The sequence below is a fragment of the Nerophis ophidion genome, linkage group LG14 (genome assembly GCF_033978795.1).
Source record: "Nerophis ophidion isolate RoL-2023_Sa linkage group LG14, RoL_Noph_v1.0, whole genome shotgun sequence".
Classification (NCBI taxonomy): Eukaryota; Metazoa; Chordata; class Actinopteri; order Syngnathiformes; family Syngnathidae; genus Nerophis; species Nerophis ophidion.
The window spans coordinates 35,698,790-35,723,945 of NC_084624.1; the positions used below are offsets into that span (position 1 = coordinate 35,698,790).

At 41.5% G+C, this 25,156-nt stretch overlaps 1 protein-coding gene across 2 annotated transcripts in view; it reads right to left on the reverse strand.

The window, feature by feature from the left end:
* Window positions 1–3,040: 3,040 nt before the first annotated feature.
* pth1r (parathyroid hormone 1 receptor) overlaps window positions 3,041–25,156 on the reverse strand; it is a 213,176-nt gene continuing 191,060 nt past the window's right edge. Inside the window, exons 8-14 of one of the 2 annotated variants that reach the window (XR_009809620.1) lie at window positions 18,045–18,105; window positions 13,378–13,444; window positions 13,095–13,189; window positions 5,772–5,913; window positions 5,487–5,528; window positions 3,674–4,870; window positions 3,041–3,641 (exon numbers count right to left, since the gene is read on the reverse strand). Coding sequence is in view for 1 of the 2 variants with exons in the window: in XM_061920547.1 (XP_061776531.1) it covers window positions 4,496–4,870; window positions 5,487–5,528; window positions 5,772–5,913; window positions 13,095–13,189; window positions 13,378–13,444; window positions 18,045–18,105 (782 nt within the window). In the remaining variant the exon portion in view is untranslated. Of the gene's footprint in view, window positions 4,871–5,486; window positions 5,529–5,771; window positions 5,914–13,094; window positions 13,190–13,377; window positions 13,445–18,044; window positions 18,106–25,156 lie in introns of both variants that reach the window. The other variant, XM_061920547.1, reaches the window with a different exon arrangement.

The window sequence follows — 25,156 nt, forward strand, 5'->3', positions numbered from 1 at the left end:
AAACCATTTTCCGAAAAATACTTATTTGCTGTCCAAGGCTCCTAAAGTTTAGCAAAACATTTATTGCAAAAAATATTCTTCATTAAAACACATCTGATGTAATTCATTTAAAAAGGTGAGGTTCCACTATATATTTTTTAGTACAAAATGCAACTAAATCATCTCAACACAAGTGTTTTTTTCTTATTCAGACAATTTAGATCTTTTTGTTGAGTCATGCTTTGGTTCTTATGGAAATATTGTAATGTCCATTTCATTCATGGCTTTAAAAAAAAAAAAAAAAAACTACTCAAATGTCCATTTCCAAAACCCAGAATTAAGACTTTTTGGTGGTGTAAACTGATGAACCATTTAAAGCTACTCATCTTTTTTGGTTTCCTCGATAGTTAAACCAAGTCCTAAAGGGGAACTGCACTTTATTGGAATTCTGCCTATCGTTCACAATCATCATGAGGGACTAGAAGATGTATGTATTTATTTTTGTGCATTTTAACTCGTAAATAATGTAAATAGTCCACTTACAATGGAGTCAATGGGACGTCATCCATTTTACCAATAAAGCCCTCTAAATAACCATCCAAAAAGCATCAACTATACTCCATTTACATTTGTGACTTGAAAATAAATAAGTATTAGTAATATTATTATTATAAGTAAACTATTTATAGCGGGGTCGTGATCAGCTTGTGTAGCTATGACGACATCAACTGGTGACCTGCTTTCCTCACCTTAGTGCTTGTGAAAGTTTATCCGTATCTAGATAATAAATAATGCCTCTCTCCTTGAAAATGGGACAAGGCCATAATCCGACAAGTTTGGCATCCAATTTAGACCCGAAATTGGCAAGAAACACCTTTTTCTGGCGAGGGTTATAAGTCATTCTTCACCTGAACAAGAATATATGAACATCATAGCAGTTGGCATCCCAGTGAAAGCAGACATTGTACAGTAAGTTATTTTTTATTTTGTTTGTTGGCCTCATGAAATCTGTAGTGAGTAATAATTGGTGATGTTGTCGTACGAAAAAGTGAACCTTCTTAGGCATTTATGAATAATAATGTGCCGCTGCATGCTTAAAATGATCAAAATATTACATCAATACTAGATGAGGCAATTCCTGAAAGAATTGCATGTGAATGCTCCAATGTTGATGTTGAACTGACATCCTGGAATTTTTTTTATAATTGTTGAAAAAGAGCATAGAATTCCCAAACAGGCTGAATATTTTGAGGTTGGAACAGTTTGAATCAGATGAAAAATGTGGGAGTTCTGGAACTTTGAAGAATGTCCCATTGATTTCAATGGGAATTTCCCCAAAATTGGGGAATTTCGGGGAAAGCGGGAAATTTTTGGGAAACGGTAAAAGACTTGAATGGCCTGAATGAGTTGAAATAGTTGGTGTTGGAATTTTACAAATCGGTCAATAAATGTTGGACTAGTAACATTTTTAGTTGAGAAATGGTAATGAGGAATTCCTGGAATTTTGAAAAAAAAATCTGAATTTTTCCAGTTCAAAAAAACAACTTCGTTTTTTTTCCTGATTAAGAGGAATGTTTGGACGGTGGACCGGTTGAAATGCGTTGAAAAATGTGGAAGTAGTAGTTGCCAGGAAAAAAAAGTTTAAAAAAAACGGTAATTCTGGGAATTCCTGAAAAAAAATTTTAACTTGAAAAAATTAAATTCAAATAAAAAAATGTCCAGGATGAGTGGAATGTGTTGCAAGTGAAATGGTTTTAATCGGTTGAAAAATGTGGAAATGGTGGAAGTTTGAAAAACGGCCAATTCATTTTGAATGGGAAAAATATCCCGGAAAACCTGGAATTCTGGGAAATCTGGGACTTTTTTGATTTTGTCCAAGAAAAACCTGCGATTCCCGAATAGCTTGAACAGTTTCAAATTGGAATCAGGTGAAAAATGTCAAAGGCAGAGCGCGCCAAAATCTAGAGAAGAAGAAGAAGAAGAAGTTGAACCAATAGATTAATTTTGGTGTAGAAAACTATGTGGCTGTTACCACAGTACATACAGTGGGGCAAAAAAGTATTTAGTCAGCCACCGATTGTGCAAGTTCTCCCACTTAAAATGATGACAGAGGTCTGTAATCTTCATCATAGGTACACTTCAACTGTGAGAGACAGAATGTGAAAAAAAAATCCAGGAATTCACATTGTAGGGGTTTTTAAGAATTAATTTGTAAATTATGGTGGAAAATAAGTATTTGTTCAACCATTCAAAGATCTCACTGATGGAAGGAGGTTTTGGCTCAAAATCTCACGATACATGGCCCCATTCATTCTTTCCTTAACACGGATCAGTCTTCCAGTCCCCTTAGCAGAAAAACAGCCCCAAGCATGATGTTTCCACCCCCATGCTTCACAGTAGGTATGGTGTTCTTTGGGATGCAACTCCGTATTCTTCTTCCTCCAAACACGACGAGTTGAGTTTATACTAAAAAGTTCTATTTTGGTTTCATCTGACCACATGACATTCTCCCAATCCTCTGCTGTATCATCCATGTATCCATTTTGATATAAACTCAACTTGTCGTGTTTGGAGGAAGAAGAATACTGAGCTGCATCTCAAGAACACCACACCTACTGTGAAGCATGGGGGTGGAAACATCATGCTTTGGGGCTGTTTTTCTGCTAAGGGGACAGGACGATTGATCCGTGTTAAGGAAAGAATGAATGGGGCCATGTATCGTGAGATTTTGAGGCAAAACCTCCTTCCATCAGTGAGAGCTTTGAATGGTTGAACAAATACTTATTTTCCACCATAATTTACAAATAAATTCTTGAAAATTCCTACAATGTGAATTCCTGGATTTTTTTTTTTACATTCTGTCTCTCACAGTTGAAGTGTACCTATGATGAAAATTACAGACCTCTGTCATCATTTTAAGTGGGAGAACTTGCACAATCGGTGGCTGACTAAATACTTTTTCGCCCCACTGTATTTACTTGCATCATGTATATAAAACCCTTGTGGAGGTATTTGGATGTTTTGTTAAGGGCTTTATGGGCAGAATACAGCGACTTGTAAATTGACTTTTGCTCGCATTTATTTGATATTTAGAATGCATAAAAAAAAGAAAACCGTATGTCTTGCATACAGATTTTGAATGATAGGCAAAAAAAAAGAAATAAAAAGTGCAGTTCCCATTTACTCCCGTCCAAAGGCAAAACCTAGTAACTCACGTCTAGCTGATTTTGAGAAAACAAAGGAAAACCAATCTATCTTGATGCTGCCTTACAAAGATCTACCAAGTCATCAAACGTATAGATGTTTTCTTGAGCTTTCAATTTCTTTCCGATTGAACCATCGATTGAATCTGCTCTCATGAACGTGTGTCCTTTCTCCAGATATTTTATCACAATCTCGAGTGAGCCCATTCTGCGTTTGCACATTGGGCAAGAAGAGCCGTGTACAGCGTCCAGTTTTTATTTTGACCTCCACAGTTATCTGCCCAGAAGAGTATGCAAGGGGAAGAATCAAGAACAACACATTTAATGAAGGTGCTTGCAACGTCCTGGGCCAATCTTCCAAATATCCCCTCGTGCCATAATATCACATAATCAGGTTGACCGTCGGCCCCCATTCGTGCAAATGTCTCATTAAAGACAATAAGGCGACTGACAAAGAAGCTCCGATTGGTCCCTTTTTCTGTTGTATCTACCTCCGATTGGTCCCTTGAGATACTAGGTTTTTCTGTTGTATCTACGCGGTTATGTGGTAGTTGCTAGGTCCTGCCATGCGCGTAACAGCTTACTTACGGAACAAATTACAATATCGCATACACTAATGTAAAGCATATCACCTAAGAACTCCAAAATTATTATCAGCTCAGTTTTGACCAAAATTGAGTTACTGGGTTTTGCCTTTGGACGGGAGTGTACTGTAAGTGCAGCGGCAGCTTTTTAAGATCTCAGGCGAAATGTCTACATGCTCGTCTGTACATATGGTCCCAAACAACAAAAACATATACATATACACAAATATTAGCAAAAAGACGACAACTTTAGCTCACAATTATCAAGTCTTTGTAAACATTGTGACTCGTATGTACATCAATAAGCAGCATGATTGCACTGGATCATTTAAATCTTTTTTTTTTGTTTTTGGTCCACTTGCAACAGAAGCGACGACACAAAATGTGAAAGTTGCGGAACAAAAAAGTCAGGTGTCGGGGGGTGATTCTTGACACATTCAGACCAATAATTAGCAGGAATGTTCACAATGGACAAAAAAAAAAAAAGCTTCCTAATATTTAAAGTAAAAAAACACGCTGAGCAAATTTCCTTTCATTTTTCTCGTCTTTTTAAACCAAATCCTCGCACGTCTCCTTGGAGGTGGATTAAGGCTGTTTCCTGGTAACTGCAGTCTACACAAAAACACCATGGCAGTGGATGTAAAGAACGTAAAAAAAATAATAAAAAATGTCAGTCTGTTTTCAGACTGTCAGACATTCACTGCTATTAGGAGGGTCCCCGGTGACAGGTCACATGACCGTCTCTCTCTCCTCCTCCACCACAGGCGAAGGCTTCTTATCCTCCTCTTCCTCGCTGGGCGGCAAAGGCGGAGCTCGCTGCTCCTCGGCGGCGTGGAGCTCCTGCTGGCCCGACGAGGGCGCCGAGTTCTCAGACACGGAGCCGTTCTTGACGTATCCCGGCAGGTTGCGGTGTCCGTTGACGGGCGCCGGTCCCAGCCGGGTGGTGAGGTGGAGAGCGTGTGGGGCCCTAGCGGTGACGTTGGTGACGCTGGTGTGCGACACCATGGGCCCGTAGCTGTACGTGTTGCTGCCACTGCGCGCCTTCCTCTTGAAGTCCAACGCCAGAGTCCGCCTGCTCCACGACTTCTTGATCTCCGCTTGAACCTTACAAGAAGTTATAGAGTTAATTATCCGTCAGGATGTATTCATGTAGATCAGGGGTGTCAAACTCATTCTAGATCGGGGGCCACATGGAGAAAAATCTACTCCCCAGTGGGTAAAATCACGGCACGATAATTTAGAAATAAATAAGACTTTGTTTTCTTTGTTTAAAAATAGAACAAGCACATTCGGAAAATGTACAAATCATAATATATAAGCTCATATGTCATTATAGTTTTTTTTAACGCTTACATGTTGCGGTTAATAGTATTCTACCTTTATTTGTCGTTATTCATACTTTCTGGATAAATTATGTGACAATATTCAAAATGTGCGTTCATTTTCCATCTATCAAGATGAAAAAATAATATCAAAATCAAATTACAGTGTGTTATTCATGTGGTTTATTGTTTGTACATATGTAGCATCATCCGCAAAGATACAAAAAATTGCCATTGCGACATCTAGTGGACATATTTAAAAAAGCAGTTTCTTTCCTTTAAAAATTTCAGCTCATTTTTATACTTCGCAAACTCATCCCGTGGGCCGAATAAAACCTGATCTGACCCGGGGACTTACGTTTGACAACCCTGATGTAGATTTTTCAGGAACTCCTTACCTCCCCGTTGCAAAAGCAGTATATGATTGCTACAAGGAAGCCCTAGAAAAGAAAGCAAAGACAAACATTTGACTTTTTACAGAAGCAGCCAAAAGTTAGGAGACACCTTCTCATCCAGATGCATGAGAAAGCCTCTCGAAACTACAAACAACAAAAAAATCCCTGCCAAGGATGTGAGTCCAGTCCACGATTTCCACCATACCAATGGAAAAAGTTGCATCTTCCCATTCATTAATGGAGGCAAAGTGTCTTTGAACTTTTCAATTACAAGCGGGGTCTGTTTACCTGGAAGGAGTTGAAGAGCATCTCGTAGTGCATCTGGATCTGCCAGGGGATTCCGGAAACTTCTGTGTACGGCATGGCGTTGAATATGATGTAGTGCACACCAAACAACGGCATCAGCACCAACGTGGACTTCAGCAGTTTCCTGGAATGGTAAGAAGTTTTGTTGAAACTCTAAAAACATAACATATACCATCATCACTTCTTTACTTACATTTAAGTGTTCTAAAATGGATGAAGATGTTTCTTTTTTTTATTGCAGAAGTTTGTTCAGTTATATACACATACGTATATATGTATGTATATATATATATATATATATATATATATATATATATATATATATATATATATATATATATATATATATATATAGATGAGGTGGAGATTTGTCCAGGGTGTACCCCGCGACCCCAAAGGGAATAAGCGGTAGAAAACGGAAATATATATATATATATATATATATATATATATATATATATATATATATATATATATATATATATATATATATATATATATATATATATATATATATATACATATATACACATATATTTAAATATATAATGTATATATATATATTGGATCAGTGACTTCCGCACACTTCACTCAGGGTATTTACAACTTTTAATATTTACACAACAATCAATTAGGCTTTGCAGCCCCTCTTGCAAGTCCCTTTTCGAGTCCTTCTGGGTTCTGGCTTTTCAGCACGCTCCCCTCAGTGTCTTCCGTCCTCCCGATCACGGTCTCCCGCGCTGCTAATAAAGGAACAGGTGATTAGATAACTCGTTCCAGCTGAGATTATCCACTCACCTGTCAGCTGCTTCATGACCGATTTCTGCACACACTCCGTCCGCAGGGAACGCGCTGACCACGCCCCCTGCCACATGCCTCCACCGCCGGACTCAGGCCGGACTTCCGTCCGGCCGCATCCACTCCCCCCCCTCCCCTGGGCGAGAGAGAAAGTCGGCCACGGCCATCTGCGCGCCCGGCCTGTGGACCACCCGGAAATTGTAGAGTTGTAAAGCCAGGCACCACCGGGTGATCCGCACATTGGCGTCCTTCATGCGGTGGAGCCATTGTAGCGGTTTGTGGTCTGAGTAGAGAATGAAGGCGCGCCCCAGCAGGTAGTAGCGGAGGGCTCCCACCGCCCACCGGATGGCGAGGCACTCCCTCTCCACTGTGCTGTACCTCGCCTCCCGGTCTGACAGCTTTCGGCTGATGTAGAGTACGGGGCGGTCGACGCCCCCCACCGCCCCCAGTCCCCGGCTCGACGCGCCCGCCTGCAGACAAAAAGGGATGTCAAATTTTGGCATGTGCAGTACCGGTTCCTCACAGAGTGCTGTTTTTACCTTCTCAAACGCCTGCTGGCACTGCTCCGTCCACTGGACCAGTTCTGGAGCACCCTTTCGGGTGAGGTCAGTCAGTGGGGTGGTCCAGTCCGCAAATTGGGGAATGAACCGGCGGTAATAGCCTGCCAACCCCAAAAACTGCCTCACCTCCTTTTTTGTCTTGGGAGGTGGACAGGCCGTAATAGCCGCCGTTTTGTCCACTTGGGGCCGCACCTGCCCCCCCCCCAAGTGGTACCCCAGATACTGCACCTCCCTCCGGCCAACAGCGCACTTCGCCGGGTTGGCGGTGAGCCCCGCCCGCCTCAGGGACTCGAGCACCGACCCACCCGCCGCATGTGCTGTTCCCAGCTGCTACTCTGGATGATTACGTCATCCAGCTAGGCAGCCGCGGGCTCTCTGGCCCCAACTCCTCCTCCTCCCCCCCCTCTACTGTTACCATGGCGACAGGCTCGGCCTCTCTCCATGCCTTCAGCAGGTTCAAATGGTATATTTGGGTGTCTCCGCGTCGGTCCGAGCGCCGGACCTCATAATCGACATCCCCCACTTGCCGTGTGACCTCAAAGGGTCCTTGCCACTTTGCAAGTAATTTGGAGCTTTACGTTGGAAGCAACACAAGCACTTTTTCTCCCGGTGAAAATTTACGCAGTTGGGCCCGCTTATTATACGTGCGCTGTTGACGCTCTTGGGCAAGGCGCAAATTCTCACGTGACAAGTGCCCCACCTTGTGGAGTTTTGCCCGCATGTCCAAGACGTATTGAATCTCATTTTTGCTGGAGCTTGGACCGTCCTCCCAGCTTTCCTTAATGACGTCCAATACTCCGGGGGGCCTTCGGCCGTACAGCAACTCGAACGGTGCAAAACCGAGGGAGGCCTGAGGTACCTCCCGCATCGCAAACATTAGTGGGTCCAACCATTTATCCCAATTTTGTTTGTCCTCGTGCATAAATTTACGGATCATGGATTTAAGCGTTTTATTAAATCTCTCCACCAGCCCGTCCGTTTGTGGATGGTATAGGCTGGTGCGGATGGACTTAATCCCCAGTAACCCGTAAAGTTCCTTTATCGTGCGTGACATAAAGGACGTGCCCTGGTCCGTCAAAATCTCTTTCGGGATTCCGACGTGGGAAATGACCGTGAAGAGTGCTTGCGCCACACTCTTGGCAGAGATGGAGCGCAGCGGCACTGCTTCAGGATACCGTATTGCGTAATCCACCAGAACTAACACAAAACGGTATCCCCGTGTGCTCGGGTTAAATGGTCCGATGAGGTCCATCCCAATTCTTTCGAACGGGACCTCCATGAGTGGTAATGGGCGTAAAGGCACCTTTGGAATGGCCGCGGGGTTCACTCGCTGGCAGTCCGGGCAGGCCGCGCACCATCGGCGTATGTCTGCCCGGAGGCCCGGCCAGTAGAATCGGACCATGACCCGATTAAGTGTTTTATCATATCCTAAATGGCCAGCCATGGGATTGAAGTGTGCCGCCTGGAAAACCATTTCCCGGCGGCATTTCGGCACCAACAATTGGGTGTATTCTTCCCCGGTTTGCGTGTCACGGCCCACTCGATACAGTCTGTCTCTAATAATGGAAAAATGGGGGAATACCCGCGCTTTCCCCGGGCGCACCAGCTGACCGTCCACAAAATCGACCTGATCCCAGGCCTCGCGCAAGGTTTCATCACGGGCCTGGTCGAGGGGAAAATCCTCCATAGGTTGCCATCGGGAGGCCGGGGGGCCTCCCGCGAAGCCCCCACCGGTTCCCGCTCGGCATTCCCGGATGAAAATGCGTCGCCGCTGAAAACGGCGCGGATACTCGCCTTGCCTACTGTCCGTGAACGCACCCCTCCACATCGTGTCACTAAATGATTAAATCCCGGCCAATTCGTTCCTAAAATTATAGGGTGCGTAAGTTGCGCGCTTACGGCAACCTTAACTCTATGCTTTTGGGTTTGATATAAAATTTCCACTGGCACCATCGGATACTCATGTATATCCCCATGCACACACCGTATTTTTATCCGTGTTGCCTGCCCTAAAGCCCCGGGTCGAACCAGGTTTGGGTGGATCATGGACTGCCTGCAACCCGAATCCACCATCGCCCGGTATGTACTCCCCTGTATCCTTACCGGTACGTAGTACGTCCCTCCCATATCGGGGGCGGGTGCTGGAGGTCCGACAACCCGCAACACCTGCCCCACCTCCATCATGGCGCACTCCTGGCGCAGGTGCCCCGGCTGTCCGCACCCCCAGCACACCGGCCCTGTCGTTTGAGGTGCACTCCGCGAGGGAAGCCCCCCTTCAGCAGCGCCGGGACCCTGGAACACACAAGAGTACATATTATTATTTTTATCATTATTTCTCTGTGAGTCCCCCGATGATGTATATGTCTGTGTATGTGTGTGTGTGTTGTGTTGCTGGATGTCTGTGTGGGAAACCTGCTCGCTGGCCCCCTGTAGTCCGGCCAGGGCCCTCCCCGTCTCTCCTGACTTGCTCCCCCCCACCGTGGGGCGAGTTGTCGTCGATGTGTCGGGGGGGTTTTCCTGGCGGTCGTCGGCGTCGCCTCCCGGTGCACCGCCAGGTGCTCCTCCGCCAGCCTCACCGCGGTTTGGACATCCGGCGGACTGTGGTACCTGACCCACGCGGATGTTCTCGCTGGGATGCCGTCCAGGAACTGCTCCAGTACCACTGCTTCCAGCATCTTGGGGTCTTGGCCGTTGGGCTGGAGCCATCTGGTTGCGGCATCCCTCAGCCGGTGAGAGAAGATGAAGGGCCGGCCCTCCGACGCCAGCTTCATGGCCCGGAATTGCCGGCGATGATCCTCGGGGCTGCTGCCTACCCGGTCGAGGATGGCGTGCCGCTGATTGGTGTATTGCGTGCGGGCCGACGCTGGGAGACTCAACGCCGCCCGCTGCGCCTCCCTCGCCAGAAGCGGCGGCAGCCTCGCTCCCCATTCTTCCTCCGGCCATTTGCACGCTGCCGCCGTCGTCTCGAACACCTCCAGGAATGTTTGCGGGTCTTCCCCTTCCACCATCCGCTTCGTGGATGTCGAGCCTCCTGCTGCGTCCGCCCGGCCCATCAACACTTGCAGCACCTTGGTCTGCTGCCGGCTTTCGGCAGAGACCTCCGACAGGACTTGACCTAACGCCTCCAGGGGGGTTGGTGTCGACATCTTTTCCTTGTTTCTTTGACGTTGGGTGCCACTGTAGCAGTCTCGTACCTGCGTCTTCTGGATCAGTGACTTCCGCACACTTCACTCAGGGTATTTACAACTTTTAATATTTACACAACAATCAATTAGGCTTTGCAGCCCCTCTTGCAAGTCCCTTTTCGAGTCCTTCTGTGTTCTGGCTTTTCAGCACGCTCCCCTCAGTGTCTTCCGTCCTCCCGATCACGGTCTCCCGCGCTGCTAATAAAGGAACAAGTGATTAGATAACTCGTTCCTGCTGAGATTATCCACTCACCTGTCAGCTGCTTCATGACCGATTTCTGCACACACCCCATATATATATGTCTTAATTAGATTATCCAGAAAATAGTGCTCGATAACGTGATAGAGCGCAATATATGTATGTGTGGGAAAAATCAAAAGACTACTTAATTTCTACAGAACTGTTTCATGAGGGGTTCCCTCAATCATCAGGAGATTTTAATGGAAGCATTCATATGCCATGGTTTGTATAGGGCACAGACGGGTGGGTACAGGCAGGTGTAGGGGTGTGGTGATTGGCTCATGTGTTACCTAGGAGGTGTCTCCGTCTTTGACGGCATGCTGAAACAATTTCACTGCGCTTGTTGAGGGATGACAGGTCTGGGTGGTATATAATAAACAGTTTTTATTTCAAGCATAGGTTGCATTTTTTATTACCACTGTTGTAAGGTGTGCTGGATGCAAGAATTTGCCATGTTATTGAATATTCAACATTATTGTCTTTGAGGTTCCAAATGTGCTTGCTGAGTTCTGTAGTATTCCGCAGAATTTGGTTTGTAAAAGAAGCCTTGTGATTGTTCCATCTTGTAACTTGCACTTACAGATGTAGCGACTAACTGTAGTTACTGACAGTGGTTTTATGAAGTGTTCCTGAGCCCATGTGGTGATATCCTTTACACACTGGGGCGGTATAGCTCGGTTGTTAGAGCGGCCGTGCCAGCAACTTGAGGGTTGCAGGTTCGATCCCCACTTCAGCCATCCTAGTCACTGCCGTTGTGTCCTTGGGCAAGACACTTTACCCACCTGCTCCCAGTGACACCCACACTGGTTTAAATGTAAAAATTAGATATTGGGTTTCACTATATAAAGCGCTTTGAGTCACTAGAGAAAAAGCGCTATATAAATATAATTCACTTCACTTCACACTAATGTTGGTTTTTGATGCAGTACCGCCTGAGGGATCAAAGGTCTGTAATATCGCTTACGTGCAGTGATTTCTCCAGATTTTCTGAACCGTTTGATGATTTTCCGGACCGTAGATGGTAAAATCTCTATATTCCTTGCAAAATAGCTCATTGAGAAATGTTGTTCTAAGACTGTTCGACAATTTGCGTACAAAGTGGTGACCCTCGCCCCATCCCTGTTTGTGAATTACTGAGCATTTCATGGAAGCTGCTTTTATATCCAATCATGGCACCCACCTGTTCCCAATTAGCTTGCACACCTGTGGGATGTTCCAAATAAGTGTTTGATGAGCATTCCTCAACTTTATATGTATTTATTTTCACTTTTCCCAACTTCTTTGTCACGTGTTGCTGGCATCAAATTCTAAAGTTAATGACTATTTGCAAAAAGAAAAAATGTTTATCCGTTTGAACATCAAATATGTTGTCCATCCATCCATTTTCTACCGCTTATTCCCTTTCGGGGTCGCGGGGGGCGCTGGCGCTTATCTCAGCTACAATCGGGCGGAAGGCAGGGTACACCCTGGACAAGTCGCCACCTCATCACAGGGCCAACACAGATAGACAGACAACATTCACACTCACATTCACACACTAGGGACAATTTAGTGTTGCCTATCAACCTATCCCCAGGTGCATGTCTTTGGAAGTGGGAGGAAGCCGGAGTACCCGGAGGGAACCCACGCATTCAGGGGGAAAACATGCAAACTCCACACAGAAAGATCCCGAGCCTGGATTTGAATCCAGGACTGCAGGAACTTCGTATTGTGAGGCAGACGCACTAACCCCTCTGCCACTTTGTAGCATATTTATCTGAATATGGGTTGAGAATTATTTGTAAATAATTGTATTCCGTTTATATTTACATCCAACACAATTTCCCAAATCATATGGAAACGGGGTTTGTATATATATGTATATATATATATGTATATATATATAGAGAGAGAGAGAGAGAGAGAGAGAGAGAGAGAGAGAGAGAGAGAGAGAGAGAGAGTGCCTCAATAATGGGCAAATAAAATACAAAGTGCAGTGTTCCTTTAAGTTTTGAATTAATTATAATATTTACCTGGCATTATGGAATTACTGCCATTAGTTTGTCTGTCTTAGTTAATTAGCTAGTCAGCAAAATAACTCAAAAGGTTATGGGGTGGCTTTACATGAAATTTTTAGGAAAGGCCTAAAATGGGATGAAGAACCCACGTAAAAAATGATTGGCCTGATTCGGAATATTTGTTTTTCTTATTTTACGTTTACTCTGTGTGTGCCAGCAGCCCCGCAAATACAAACAGTGGAACTCCTGGTTTGTATTTGGTATTTTTATTTTACTTGTACAGATAAAATAATTTAGTTACATTGTTTTATAGTAGGTTTTTGGTCCTGAACCAAAAACATTTTTTTATTTTTTTGCTGTAGAATTGGAGGTATTTCTTACAGTAGCTACATGAGTGAAGGAAAAACAAAATAAACAATTTCAGTATAATGTCACCTACTTCACTGACACTCATTACATTGCAGAGGTGGCAGTGCTTAACTGCTTTAGAATTATCCTACGAATCATGCCTATGGTGTTCGTACCTGTACTGCTGCCTCGTGTCGCACCTGCCAGCGTTGGTCTCTCGCAGTTTGGTTGCCAATACTCTAATGATGTTCAGAAATAAGATAAAATTGACCTATAAGAGGAAATAGATGATAATTACAGGGGTCATAATAACAAGTATTATCCAGAAGCAGCAGTATATACAGCAGGAGCTGTGAAACACCAATCATTTCCTTCACAACAGGGTGTGTGTGTGCGTGCATGCACGGGTGTGTGTGTGTGTATGTGTGTGTGTGTGTGTGTGTGCGTGTGTGTACTCACCACAACAGCTGCCAGAATAGGCACCTGATATATCCATTTCAAATTACCCGCACTTAAATCCCAACACCTGAACAAGATGCAAAAGGAAACAGGAATTAGCGGGAGATAAAGTACATGATTCGCGGTAATTTAGTGTGAGACATTTGCCTGTCAATGATTTGCACCTCGTACTTTTGAAGAATCAACAAGACTACACTTGGCAACATCAAACATTACTCGTCGACAAATCAATAACACGTGAGGTCATAAAAGTGAGTGCACTGCTCACATCTCAGCAGCCGTGGTAATGAAGTGTGGATGTACGATACTTTAGACAAGGGGTCACCAACGTGGTGCCCGCGGGCACCAGGTAGCCTGTAAGGACCAGATGAGTAGCCCGCTGGCCTGTTCTAAAAATAGCTCAAATAGCAGAACTTACCAGTGAGCTGCCTCTATTTTTTAAATTTTATTTATTTACTAGAAAGCTCGTCTTGCTTTGCTCGAAATTTTTAATTCAAAGAGAGACAAAACTCAAACAGAATTTGAAAATCCAAGAAAATATTTTAAAGACTTGGTCTTCACTTGTTTAAATACATTCATTTATTTTTTTTACTTTGCTTCTTATAACTTTCAGAAAGACAATTTTAGAAAAAAAATACAACCGTAAAAATGATTTTAGGATTTTTAAACACATTTACATTTTTACCTTCCTTCCTCTTATTTCCTGACAATATAAATTAATGTTCAAGTAATTTTTTTTATTGTAAAGAATAATAAATACATTTTATTTTATTTCTTCATTTTAGCTTCTATTTTTTCGACGAAGAATATTTGTGAAATATTTCTTCAAACTTATTATGATTAAAATTCAAAAAAATTATTCTGGCAAATCTAGAAAATCTGTAGAATCAAATTTAAATCTTATTTCAAAGTCTTTTGAATTTCTTTAAAAATTTTTGTTCCGGAAAATCTAGAAGAAATAATGATTTGTCTTTGTTAGAAATATAGCTTGGTCCAATTTGTTATATATTATATAACAAAATGCAGATTGGATTTAAACCTATTTAAAACATGTCACCAAAATTCTAAAATTAATCTTAATCACAAAAAATTACTAATGATGTTCCATAAATTATTTTTTAATTTTTTCAAAAAGATTCGAATTAGCTAGTTTTTCTCTTCATTTTTTTTCAGTTGAATTTTAAAGAGTCGAAATTGAAGATAAACTGTTTCAAAATTTTATTTTGATTTTTTTCGTGTTTTCTCCTCTTTTAAACCGTTCAACTAAGTGTTTTTTTCATCATTTACTCTCTGCAAAAAAACCTTCCGTAAAAGGAAAAAAATGTACGACGGAATGACAGACAGTAATGCCCTTTTTTTTTAATATATATAGATGTATTTATTAAAGGTAAATTGAGCAAATTGGCTATTTCTGGCAATTTATTTAAGTGTGTATCAAACTGGTAGCCCTTCGCATTAATCATCACCCAAGAAGTAGCTCTTGGTTTCAAAAAGGTTGGGGACCCCTGCTTTAGACAGTGTACAGCTTTATGGCTTTAGTATCCAGTCATTGCCAACACATTCCAGAGTGCACTGTTGACATCGTGAAGCGAAGAAGATCGCGATCTCTCTTGGACAACTGTTTTTACGACCGTACATCTTACCAAGGAATAATATCATAGAAAGGCAGCACTCGTGCAGCCTCAGACCCTGACCGTACTGCCATGCTCAACACAATTATCTTATGATAATGACTGGGTTAAAGGCCTACTGAAACCCACTACTACCCACCACGCAGTCTGATAGTTTATATATCAATGATGACATATTAACATTGCAACACATGCCAATACGGCCTTTTTAGTTTACTAAATTTCAGTTTTAAATTTTCCGCGAGTTTTTTGTTGAAAACGTAGCGGAATGACGACGAGTACGCGTGACGTCACGGACTGTAAGGAAATATTAGTGCTGCACCAAACACTGCTAAAAGTCATCTGCTTTAATTGCATAATTACACAGTATTTTGGACATCTGTGTTGCTGAATCTTTTGCAACTTGTTCAATTAATAATGGAGACTATAAAGAAGAATGCTGTTGGTGGAAAGCGGTGGATTGCAGCTGTCTTTAGCACCGAGACACAGCCGGTGTTTCTTAGTTTTTAACACAGAGCAGTCAAGCGAACATGTTTTCTCTACGTCAACCAGGATGTTTTTGGATGGGGAAATTGTGATATATATCTTACTGGAGAAATCATTGGATTATTCGTCATCCTGCAGCAGCTGTTTAAAAGGCAGCTGTGAGCTTGGCTCCTCGGCTTCTCTCTGAGACACTGCGTGTTCACCGCAGCCATCCGACCTCGAGGTATGCCTTTACAATCTTTAAAATCTTACTAAAACACTATTCAAATAATAAGCAGATAAGGCATCTTCCAGAATTATCCTAGTAAATGTGTCTAATTACATCTGAAACGCTGACACTGCTGCCCCCCGCAGCCGTTGCTTTTTTTTTCTTTTTCTAGTCCTTCACTATCAATATCCTAATTCACGAATCTTTCATCCTCGCTCAAATTAATGGGGAAATTGTCGCTTTCTCGGTCCGAATTGCTCTTACTGCTGGTGGCTCCCATTAAAAACAATGTGAATATGTGTGGAGCCCTGCAACTTGTGACGTCACGCGCACATACTTCCGGTAAAGGCAGGGCTTTTCTATTAGCGACCAAATGTTGCAAACTTTATCGTCGATATTCTCTACTAAATCCTTTCAGTGAAAATATGGCAATATCGCGAAATGATCAAGTATGACACAGAATGGACCTGCTATGCCCGTTTAAATAAGAAAATCTCATTTCAGTAGGCCTTTAAGACACTTTAATTCGATGGCAAATCTATACTGTTAGATAATCTGCACACTGACTAATCTAAAGTACAGTGGTACCTCCGTTAATTGTTATGGTTTAATTTGCAAGCAAAAATGGGATTCGCAAGCATCCCCGCCATTAGTTGGTGCAGCAAATGTCACAGTGCACCCTGTAAGATCCAACCAAAACATCTGATCTGATCTCGCCCGCTAGCATTAGCTTAGAGCTAAAAATCAACATGCGGTAACTTTGTTTTTCCAACCATAGGAAGAAGGAAAGTGAGTGTGTAGGACATTGCAGGGGGGAAGAAGTGGATGATATTCATTGAATTAAATAAATAAATCATCAAAAATATTCAAGCAATTTGTGCTAATATGGGGCTGAGTTTGCGTTACACTGAAGCACATTAGTCGCTTTATTTTGGTGTTGACCTCTGCATGTATGATGAGATTATCGCAGATCTTCAAGATGCAACTTTTTAATCAACTTTGAATAACAGAATATTGAGACAGATTTGGTGGATTCAAAGATTCCTTTTTTTGTTGTATTTATAAATTAAATTGTAAATGGGTATTTGGGGGGTAGATTTTGAAATTTATTGTATTGCACTGTATTTTGTATATAATATGATGATGTATATTTTAACTGTGGGTCCCTGTCCATAAGCTGTGTGCTTCTACTGATGACCTTTTTACAGAATGGACTCTGATATTAACAAAAGGAACAACAATTAAATACAAAACTATGTCTGACTGTAAATAAATACATTAATAAACAATGTGTCCAACAGCAGCCAAGAATATTAAAATCATTTTTAAACATTTATCCATGAAAACCACTAATATCACAGTCAAATATTAACGACTATTATCACAATCAAAATGAAAGCTTGTTCCCATAGGCACCAAAAACTGTTAATAATGTTTAGACAAAAGTGTATATTATATATACTATTATATATATATATAGTATTTATATAGGTGTTTGTGTGTGTGTGTGTGTGTGTGTGTGTGTGTATATATATGATGGATATGTGTGTATTTTGGGTGTATGCATGTGTGTATGTATGTGATTATGTGTGTTTATGTATGTATTGTATGTTTGTATATGTATAAATATATATATTTATATATATATATATATATATATATATATAAATTGTACATATGTGTGTATATATGAGTGTGTTGTGCATATATGTGTGTGTACATATGTATATATGTGTGTGTGAATTTAAATGTATTATATATAGATAATATATAGCATCTACGCAGCAACCACTGAATTGAATTATATTATATATATTATTGTATTATATATTGTATATATATATTTTATATGTATAGGGGTGGGACGTAATAAGTTTACTTCTTCCCACTCCCTTTTGAGCCAATCTTGACATCTACAAAAGATTAGTCACATGTAATGTTTTCAATGTAGGTGTAAAAATAATGTATATATATATTTCTTTTGTATTTTATGTCATTCTTTTGTTTTGTTTGCATGGTTCAAAATAAACCATTCATTCATTCATTCCAAATATTGAAAAAGCTGCTGATGGTGTGTTTGACAGGAGTAGCAGCTGGAAAGTGATACCGTAGAAGTCCACTCTCTAAGGCAAATTCTGCACATTATTATTACATTACTTTGTAAACTACTGTAGTTGTTAGTACTACATTTAATTGTATTGTTTTCAAACAATATTTCTTATCTATCTTCAATTGGAGAAGTTGATTTGAGGTACAATGTTTGGAGTTAAGAGCTTTTTCACCAGAACCGATTTATCTCATAAATTACGGTACTATGTGCTAAAACCGCAGATGGTACTCACTCTGTGTCTGCAAAAGTGGCCCTCACTGTCGCCCAGATGCTCACAAAAATAGCTGGCACGCCTGCAACATCAAAACATTACAATTAATAACAGTAAGAAACATTCTAAACGCTCGTTAGATACACTCAACACAAAAATTAGTACTGTCAAATGACTGATTTTTCAGATTATTCACACATTTTTAAATTCAAATAATCAGGAGTAATCACAGTAAATTTCTTGAAATTAACCTAAAAACGACCCCAGTGGTATGACACAGATTGTATAAAACCAGTGAAGTTGACACGTGTAAATCCTAAATAAAAACAGAATACATCCATCCATCCATCCATCCATCCATCCATTTTCTACCGCTTATTCCCTGTGGGGTAGCGGGGGGGCGCTGGTGCCTATCTCAGCTACAATCGGGCGGAAGGCGGGGTACACCCTGGACAAGTCGCCACCTCCTCGCAGGGCCAACACAGATAGACAGACAACTTTCACACTCACAAAGATTTGTAAATCCTTTTCAACCTATATTTAATTGAATAAACTGCAAAGACAAGAAACTGAACGGTCGAACTGGAACACTTTATTTTTTGCAAAAATTAGCTCATTTGGAATTTGGTGCCTGTAGCATGTTTCAAAAAAGCTGGCACGAGTGGCAAAAAAGACAGAGAAAGTTGAGGAATGCTCATCAAACACTTATTTGGAACATCCCACAGGTGAACAGGCTAATTGGGAACAGGTGGGTGCCATGATTGGGTATAAAAGGAGCTTCCATGGAAGGCTCAGTCACTCACAAACAAGGACGAGGCGAGGGTCACCACTTTGTGAACAAATGCTTGAGTAAATTTTTAAAAAGTTTACAACATTTTTCAACTACCTGTTGCAAGCAATTATTACGGAACTTCAATCCGTCAGGTGGTACTGCATCAAAAAAACAACATCAGTGTGTAAAGGATATCACCACATGGGCTTAGGAAAACTTTAGAAAACCAAACTATAGTTTGTCGCGACATTTGTAAGTGCAAATTAAAACTCTACTTTGCAAAGCTAGTTATCAACAACACCCAAAAACGCCGCCGACTTTTCTGGGCCTGAGCTCATCCAAGATGGACTGATGCAAAGCTGAAGTGACGAGTCCTCATTTCAAATTGTTTTTGGAAACTGTGGATGTCATGTCCTCCGGACCAAAGAGGAAAAGAACCATCCGGAGTGTTATGGAGCAAAGTTCAAAAGCCAGCATCTATGATGGTATGGGGGTGTATTAGTGCCCAAGGCATGGGTAACTTACACATCTGTGAAGGCACCATTAATGCTGAAAGGTCCATGCAGGTTTTGGAGCAACATATGTTGCCATCCAGGCAACGTTATCATAGACGCCTCTGCTTATTTCAGCAAGACAATCCAAACAACTTAAGCTGTACATCAAGCAAGAATTGGAAAGAATTCCACCTGAAAAGTTTCCAAAATTGATCTCCTCAGTTCCCAAATGTTTACTGAGTATTGTTAAAAGAAAGGTGATGTATCACAGCCAACTTTTTTGCAATGTGTTGCTGCCATTAAATTCTAAGTAAATGATTATTTGCACCCAAAAAAAAAATCTTGTCTTTGCAGTCAATTCAATTAAATATAAGTTGAAAAGGATTTGCAAATCATTGTATTCTGTTTTTATTTATGATTTACACAACATGCCATGAATTACCATGAATTGATTAACGAGGACCCCGACTTAAACAAGTTGAAAAACTTATTCGGGTGTTACCATTTAGTGGTCAATTGTACAGAATATGTTCTGAACTGTGCAATCTACTAACAAAAGTCTCAATCAATCAATCAATCAATCAATCAATCAATCAATCAATGCCAACTTCACTAGTTTCAGGTTTTATATAAGGATTATTGTCTATTCTTTAACATGTACAAGACATATAAGAACTGAAATTGATGATCACTAAACACACACCTGACCTGCCAGGTAACCATCTGAGGTGAAGGTAAAGGAGCATTGGTGCTCAAAATAAATTGTGTGAATAATATGCAACTAAATAATGCAATATTTTTTGTGATTGATCACATGAGTTGACTCATTTTTGAGAGCCGTAATGTAAGTGTTTATCTTTGCAACTATGAGCTGGACCCCAAGACATCTTCCCTCCAACATTTTTTGACAAATCTGTCTAAACAGGTTAGTGACCACTTGTCCTTTGCCGAGATAATCCCGTTCATCTCACAGGTGTGGCATATCAAGTTGGCAGCATGCACGCCTGTGCCAAAAAGTGCGGTTTTATCAGACGGCACAAAGCCACAGATGTCACAAGTGCTGACGGAGCGTGCAATAGACATGCTGACGGCAGGAATAACCCCTACAGCTGTTGCCCGTGGATTCAATTGGATGTTCATTTCTCTAGAAAAGGCCATTCATTCCGAGAATTTGGCGGTCCGTCTACTCGACCTCACCACCGCAGACCAGGTAGAACCACACCAACCCAGGACTTCCACACCTAGCCAACTTCCCAAGAGTGATACCAATGGTAAGCGACCGATTTAATACTGATTACTACCCAGAGAGGTCACCGTTGAAATTTTAACAGCTGTTTAGCGCCACATGCTAATGTTAGCTTGGCCCCGCTTTCCCGACTGTATGATGCTATCAACAAGCATCCTGATGAGGCCTTTGTTGGGTCTAGGGCAGGGGTCACCAACCTTTTTGAAACTAAGAGCTACTTCTTGGGTACTGATTAATGCGAAGGGCTACCAGTTTGATACACACTTAAATAAATTGCCCAAAATAGCTAATTTTCTCAATTTACCTTTTAATAAATAAATCTATATACTGGTATATAAAAAAATGGGTATTTCTGTCTGTCATTCCGTCGTACATTTTTTTCCCTTTTACGGAAGGTTTTTTGTAGGGATTAAATTATGAAACAAACACTTAATTGAACGGTTTAAGAGAGGAGAAAACACAAAAAAAGTTAAAATTAAAATTTGAAACATAGTTCATCTTCAATTTTGACTCTTTAAAATTCAAAATTCAACCGAAAAAAATTAAGACAAAAACTAGCTCATTCGAATCTTTTTGAAAAAAATTAAAAAAGAATTTATGGAACATCATTAGTAATTTTTCCTGATTTAAGATTAATTTTAGAATTTTGATGACATGTTTTAAATAAGTTAAAATACAATCTGCACTTTGTTAGAATATATAACAAATTGGACCAAGCTATATTTCTAACAAAGACAAATCATTATGTCTTGTAGATTTTCCAGAACAAAAATTTTAAAATAAATTCAAGACTTTGAAATAATATTTAAATTTGATTTTACAGATTTTTTAGATTTGCCAGAATAATTTTTTTGAATTTTAATCATAATAAGTTTCAAGAAATATTTCACAAATATTCTTTGTCGAAAAAACAGAAGCTAATTAAATTTACAATAAAAAAAATAAAATTACTTGAACATTGATTTAAATTGTCAGGAAAGAAGACGAAGGAATTTAAAAGGTAAAAGAGTATATGTGTTTAAAAATCCTAAAATCATTTTTAAGGTTGTATTTTTTCTGTAAAATTGTCTTTCTGAAAGTTATAAGAAGCAAAGTAAAAAAATAAATGAATTTATTTAAACAAGTTAAGACAAAGTATTTAAAATATTTTCTTGGATTTTCAAATTCTATTTGAGTTTTGTCTCTCTTAGAATTAAAAATGTCGAGCAAAGCGAGACCAGCTTGCTGGTAAATAAATACAATTTAAAAAATAGAGGCAGCTCACTGGTAAGTGCTGCTATTTGAGCTAATTTTACAACAGGCCAGCGGGCGACTCATCTGGTCCTTATGGGTTACCTGGTGCCTGCGGGCACCGCGTTGGTGACCCCTGGTCTAGGAACTTTAACAAAGCCTGCTTGAAGAATATGCCCCTCAGATTTGTGCAATAAGTACAGTGCTCGACTCCAGTACTTTGGACACGATTTACTCTAATCCGAAGTTCCTAAAACTGTTCCTCTCCCACGCCTGAACACGTCTGACCACCTCTCCCTGCTCCTTGTTCCTGCCTACTTTTGGAGCCAAAATTCATGTACTGTAAAAGTGACATATTGGTTTCAAAGTTTAGAATAATACTATTGCATAGCGATGTGTGGATCGACACTAGAATACTACCGATTTCAGATTTTTATGCTCTAATATCGATTCTCAAATCAAAATATTATTACTTTTGATACTTTAGTTATTTAGGGCAGTGGTTCAGAAACTTTTTTCAGTGATGTACCCCCTGTGACCATTTTTTTAATTCAAGTACCCCCTAATCAGAGCATAGCATTTTTGGTTGAAAAAAAGAGATACGTAAAATACAGCACTATGTCTTCAGTTTCTGATTTATCAAATTGTATAACAGTGCAAAATATTGCTCATTTGTCGTGGTCTTTCTTGAACTATTTGGAAAAAAAGATATAAAAATAACTAAAAACTTGTTGACGGATAAACTAGTGATTGAATTATAAATAAAGATTTCTACACATAGAAGTAATCATCAACTTAAAGTGCCCTCTTTGGGGATTGTAATAGAGATCCATCTGGATTCATGAACTTTATTCTAAACATTTCTTTTCAAAAAAAGAAATCTTTAACATCAATATTATTGCATTGTTGCATTTTTTTTCACAGTTTATGAATTTGCATTCATATTTTGTTGAAGTATTATTCAATAAATATGTTTATAAAGGATTTTTGAATTGTTGCTATTTCTAGAATATTTTAAAAAAAATCTCACGTACCCCTTGGCATACTTTCAAGTACCCCCAGGGGTACGCGTACCCCCATTTGAGAACCACTGATTTAAGATATAGTGTAAAAGCAGTTTTTTACACTGCTTCAAACAATGTAAAGCAGAGGTCTCCAAACCACAGCCTGATCTGGCAGCGTCCAAAATCCAGCCCGCGGGAAGTCCAAAGTTTGAAAAAATATATATATTTGTATTTATTTATTTATTTTTTTCAAATCTGTCCTTTCTAATCGATTTTCTACCGCTTGTTACTCTCGGTGTCTCCTAGCCGCTCAAGCAAATCATATTAAAGTTAAAGTACCAATGATAGTCACACACACACGAGGTGTGGCGAAATTATTCTCTGCATTTGACCCATCACCCTTGATCACCCCCTGGGAGGTGAGGGGAGCAGTGAGCAGCAGCGGTGGCTGCGCCGGGAATCATTTTTGCTGATTTAACCCCCAATAGAGAGTTGAAAGACTGATCCAGTATTTTGTCTACAGACCACCAAAGCACAACAAAGACTCTATCAAAGATTTTTCGGAGTTCATTGCTTTTAGTCTGGTGCGCTACTGCAGTGTTTTTCAACCACAGTGCCGCGGCACACTTGTGTACTGTGAGATACAGTCTGGTGTGCTGTGGGAGTTTATCTAATTTCACCTAATATTTTTTGCACTGCAATGATGTGGCGACTTGTCCAGGGTGTACCACGCCTTCCGCCTGATTGTAGCTGAGATAGGCACCAGCGCCCCCCGCGACCCCAAAGGGAATAAGCGGTAGAAAATGGATGGACGGATATTATTTGCAAACCAGTAATTATAGTCTGCAAACAATGTGTTGTTTAGTGTCGGTGCTGTCTAGAGCTCGGCAGAGTAACCGTGTAATACTTTTCCATATCAGTAGGTGGAAGCAGGTAGCTAATTGTTTTGTAGATGTCGGAAACAGCAGGAGGCATGGCACAGGTAAAAATGTATCTGTGGAGGAGGATTGGGATTAGCGCACTGTTAGAGTGGAAGTCAGCGACCCCGTCTGGGTGACTGGAGACAGTGCACCCTCAGACGGGGGCGTGGCATGTGCTGGCTGAGAGACACAACTGTCAGATGATTAGTTGGCGCAGGTGGTACGTGTTAGACTAATTATCTGTTGTCCTTAAAAGTGAGCGGCCGGATGCAGCAGTCGAGTTCAGACTGGAGAGACGGAGAAGTCAAGAGAACTGTGGAAGACAAAACTGAGCGACTGAAAAGTGGCTACTGACACTGTATTGCAAATTGTGGGATTAAAAACTTCTTTCAACCCGAGCAACTGGCTTCCAGCAGACCTTTGTGAGTAGAAAGCTTACATTTGGCACCCAACTTGAACTTTAAAAAAAAAAGGGGAAACAATGTCGTCACCAAGCCCGATAGAGGCGCTGGGACAGTTGTTTCCACGGCCAACCACAGGCAGATGGAAGCGATGCAGGCGCAATTTGCGCAGCAAAATCAGATCCTGCGAGCCGTGACGGAGAGGGCCGGAGCAGGGACGTCATCTGCGGCACCGAGGCCATCATTAGCAACGGTGGGGATGCACAGAATGGCGGAGTCAGAAGATCCGCAGACGTACATGGACATGTTCGAGGCCACAGCGGGAGCATGCATGTGGCCTGAGGAGGAATGGGCAGTACGGATGCTCCCGCTGCTAGCGGGAGAGGCGCAGCGAGCGGCACTCAGCCTACCACCTGACTCCAGGGTAAGTTACCGGGACTTGAGACGCGCAGTGCTGGACCGGACGGGAGGATCCAAAGATGATCACAGGCGCCGGTTCCGGGCAATGCGACTCGGCCCAAAGGAGCGGCCTTTCGCCCTGGGCCAACAACTCAGAGACGCGGAGACCAGATGGCTACAACCCGGGCAGGTGCAGGAGGTGATGGAACAAGTGATCCTGGAGCAATTCATGGAACACTCAGCCTGTTTTTTCTCCTCCTCAGAACCCGGCCGCCATGGACGCTCTGTCTCCCCCGCAAACGGCTCCTCGAATTCCTGGGCAGGTGAGCTGGAGGTGTGGATGGCTTGGACACCTGCAGCGGGAATGTCCTAGCATGGAGGTGGGACAGGTGATCCGGGTCGCCAGGAGAGACGTACTACGTACCGGTAAGGATACAAGGGAGTATACACCGGGCGATGGTGGATTCGGGCTGCGAGCAGTCCATGATCCACCAGAATCTAGTTCGACCCCGGGCGCTCAGAATAGGTACACGGGTGCGGGTTAAATGTGTGCATGGGGATATTCACGAGTACCCTATTGTGCCGGTGGAAATTTTTGTTTAAAGGGAAAAAACATAGTGTTAAGGTGGCTGTAAATTCGCGCCTGGCGCACCCCTTAATCTTGGGA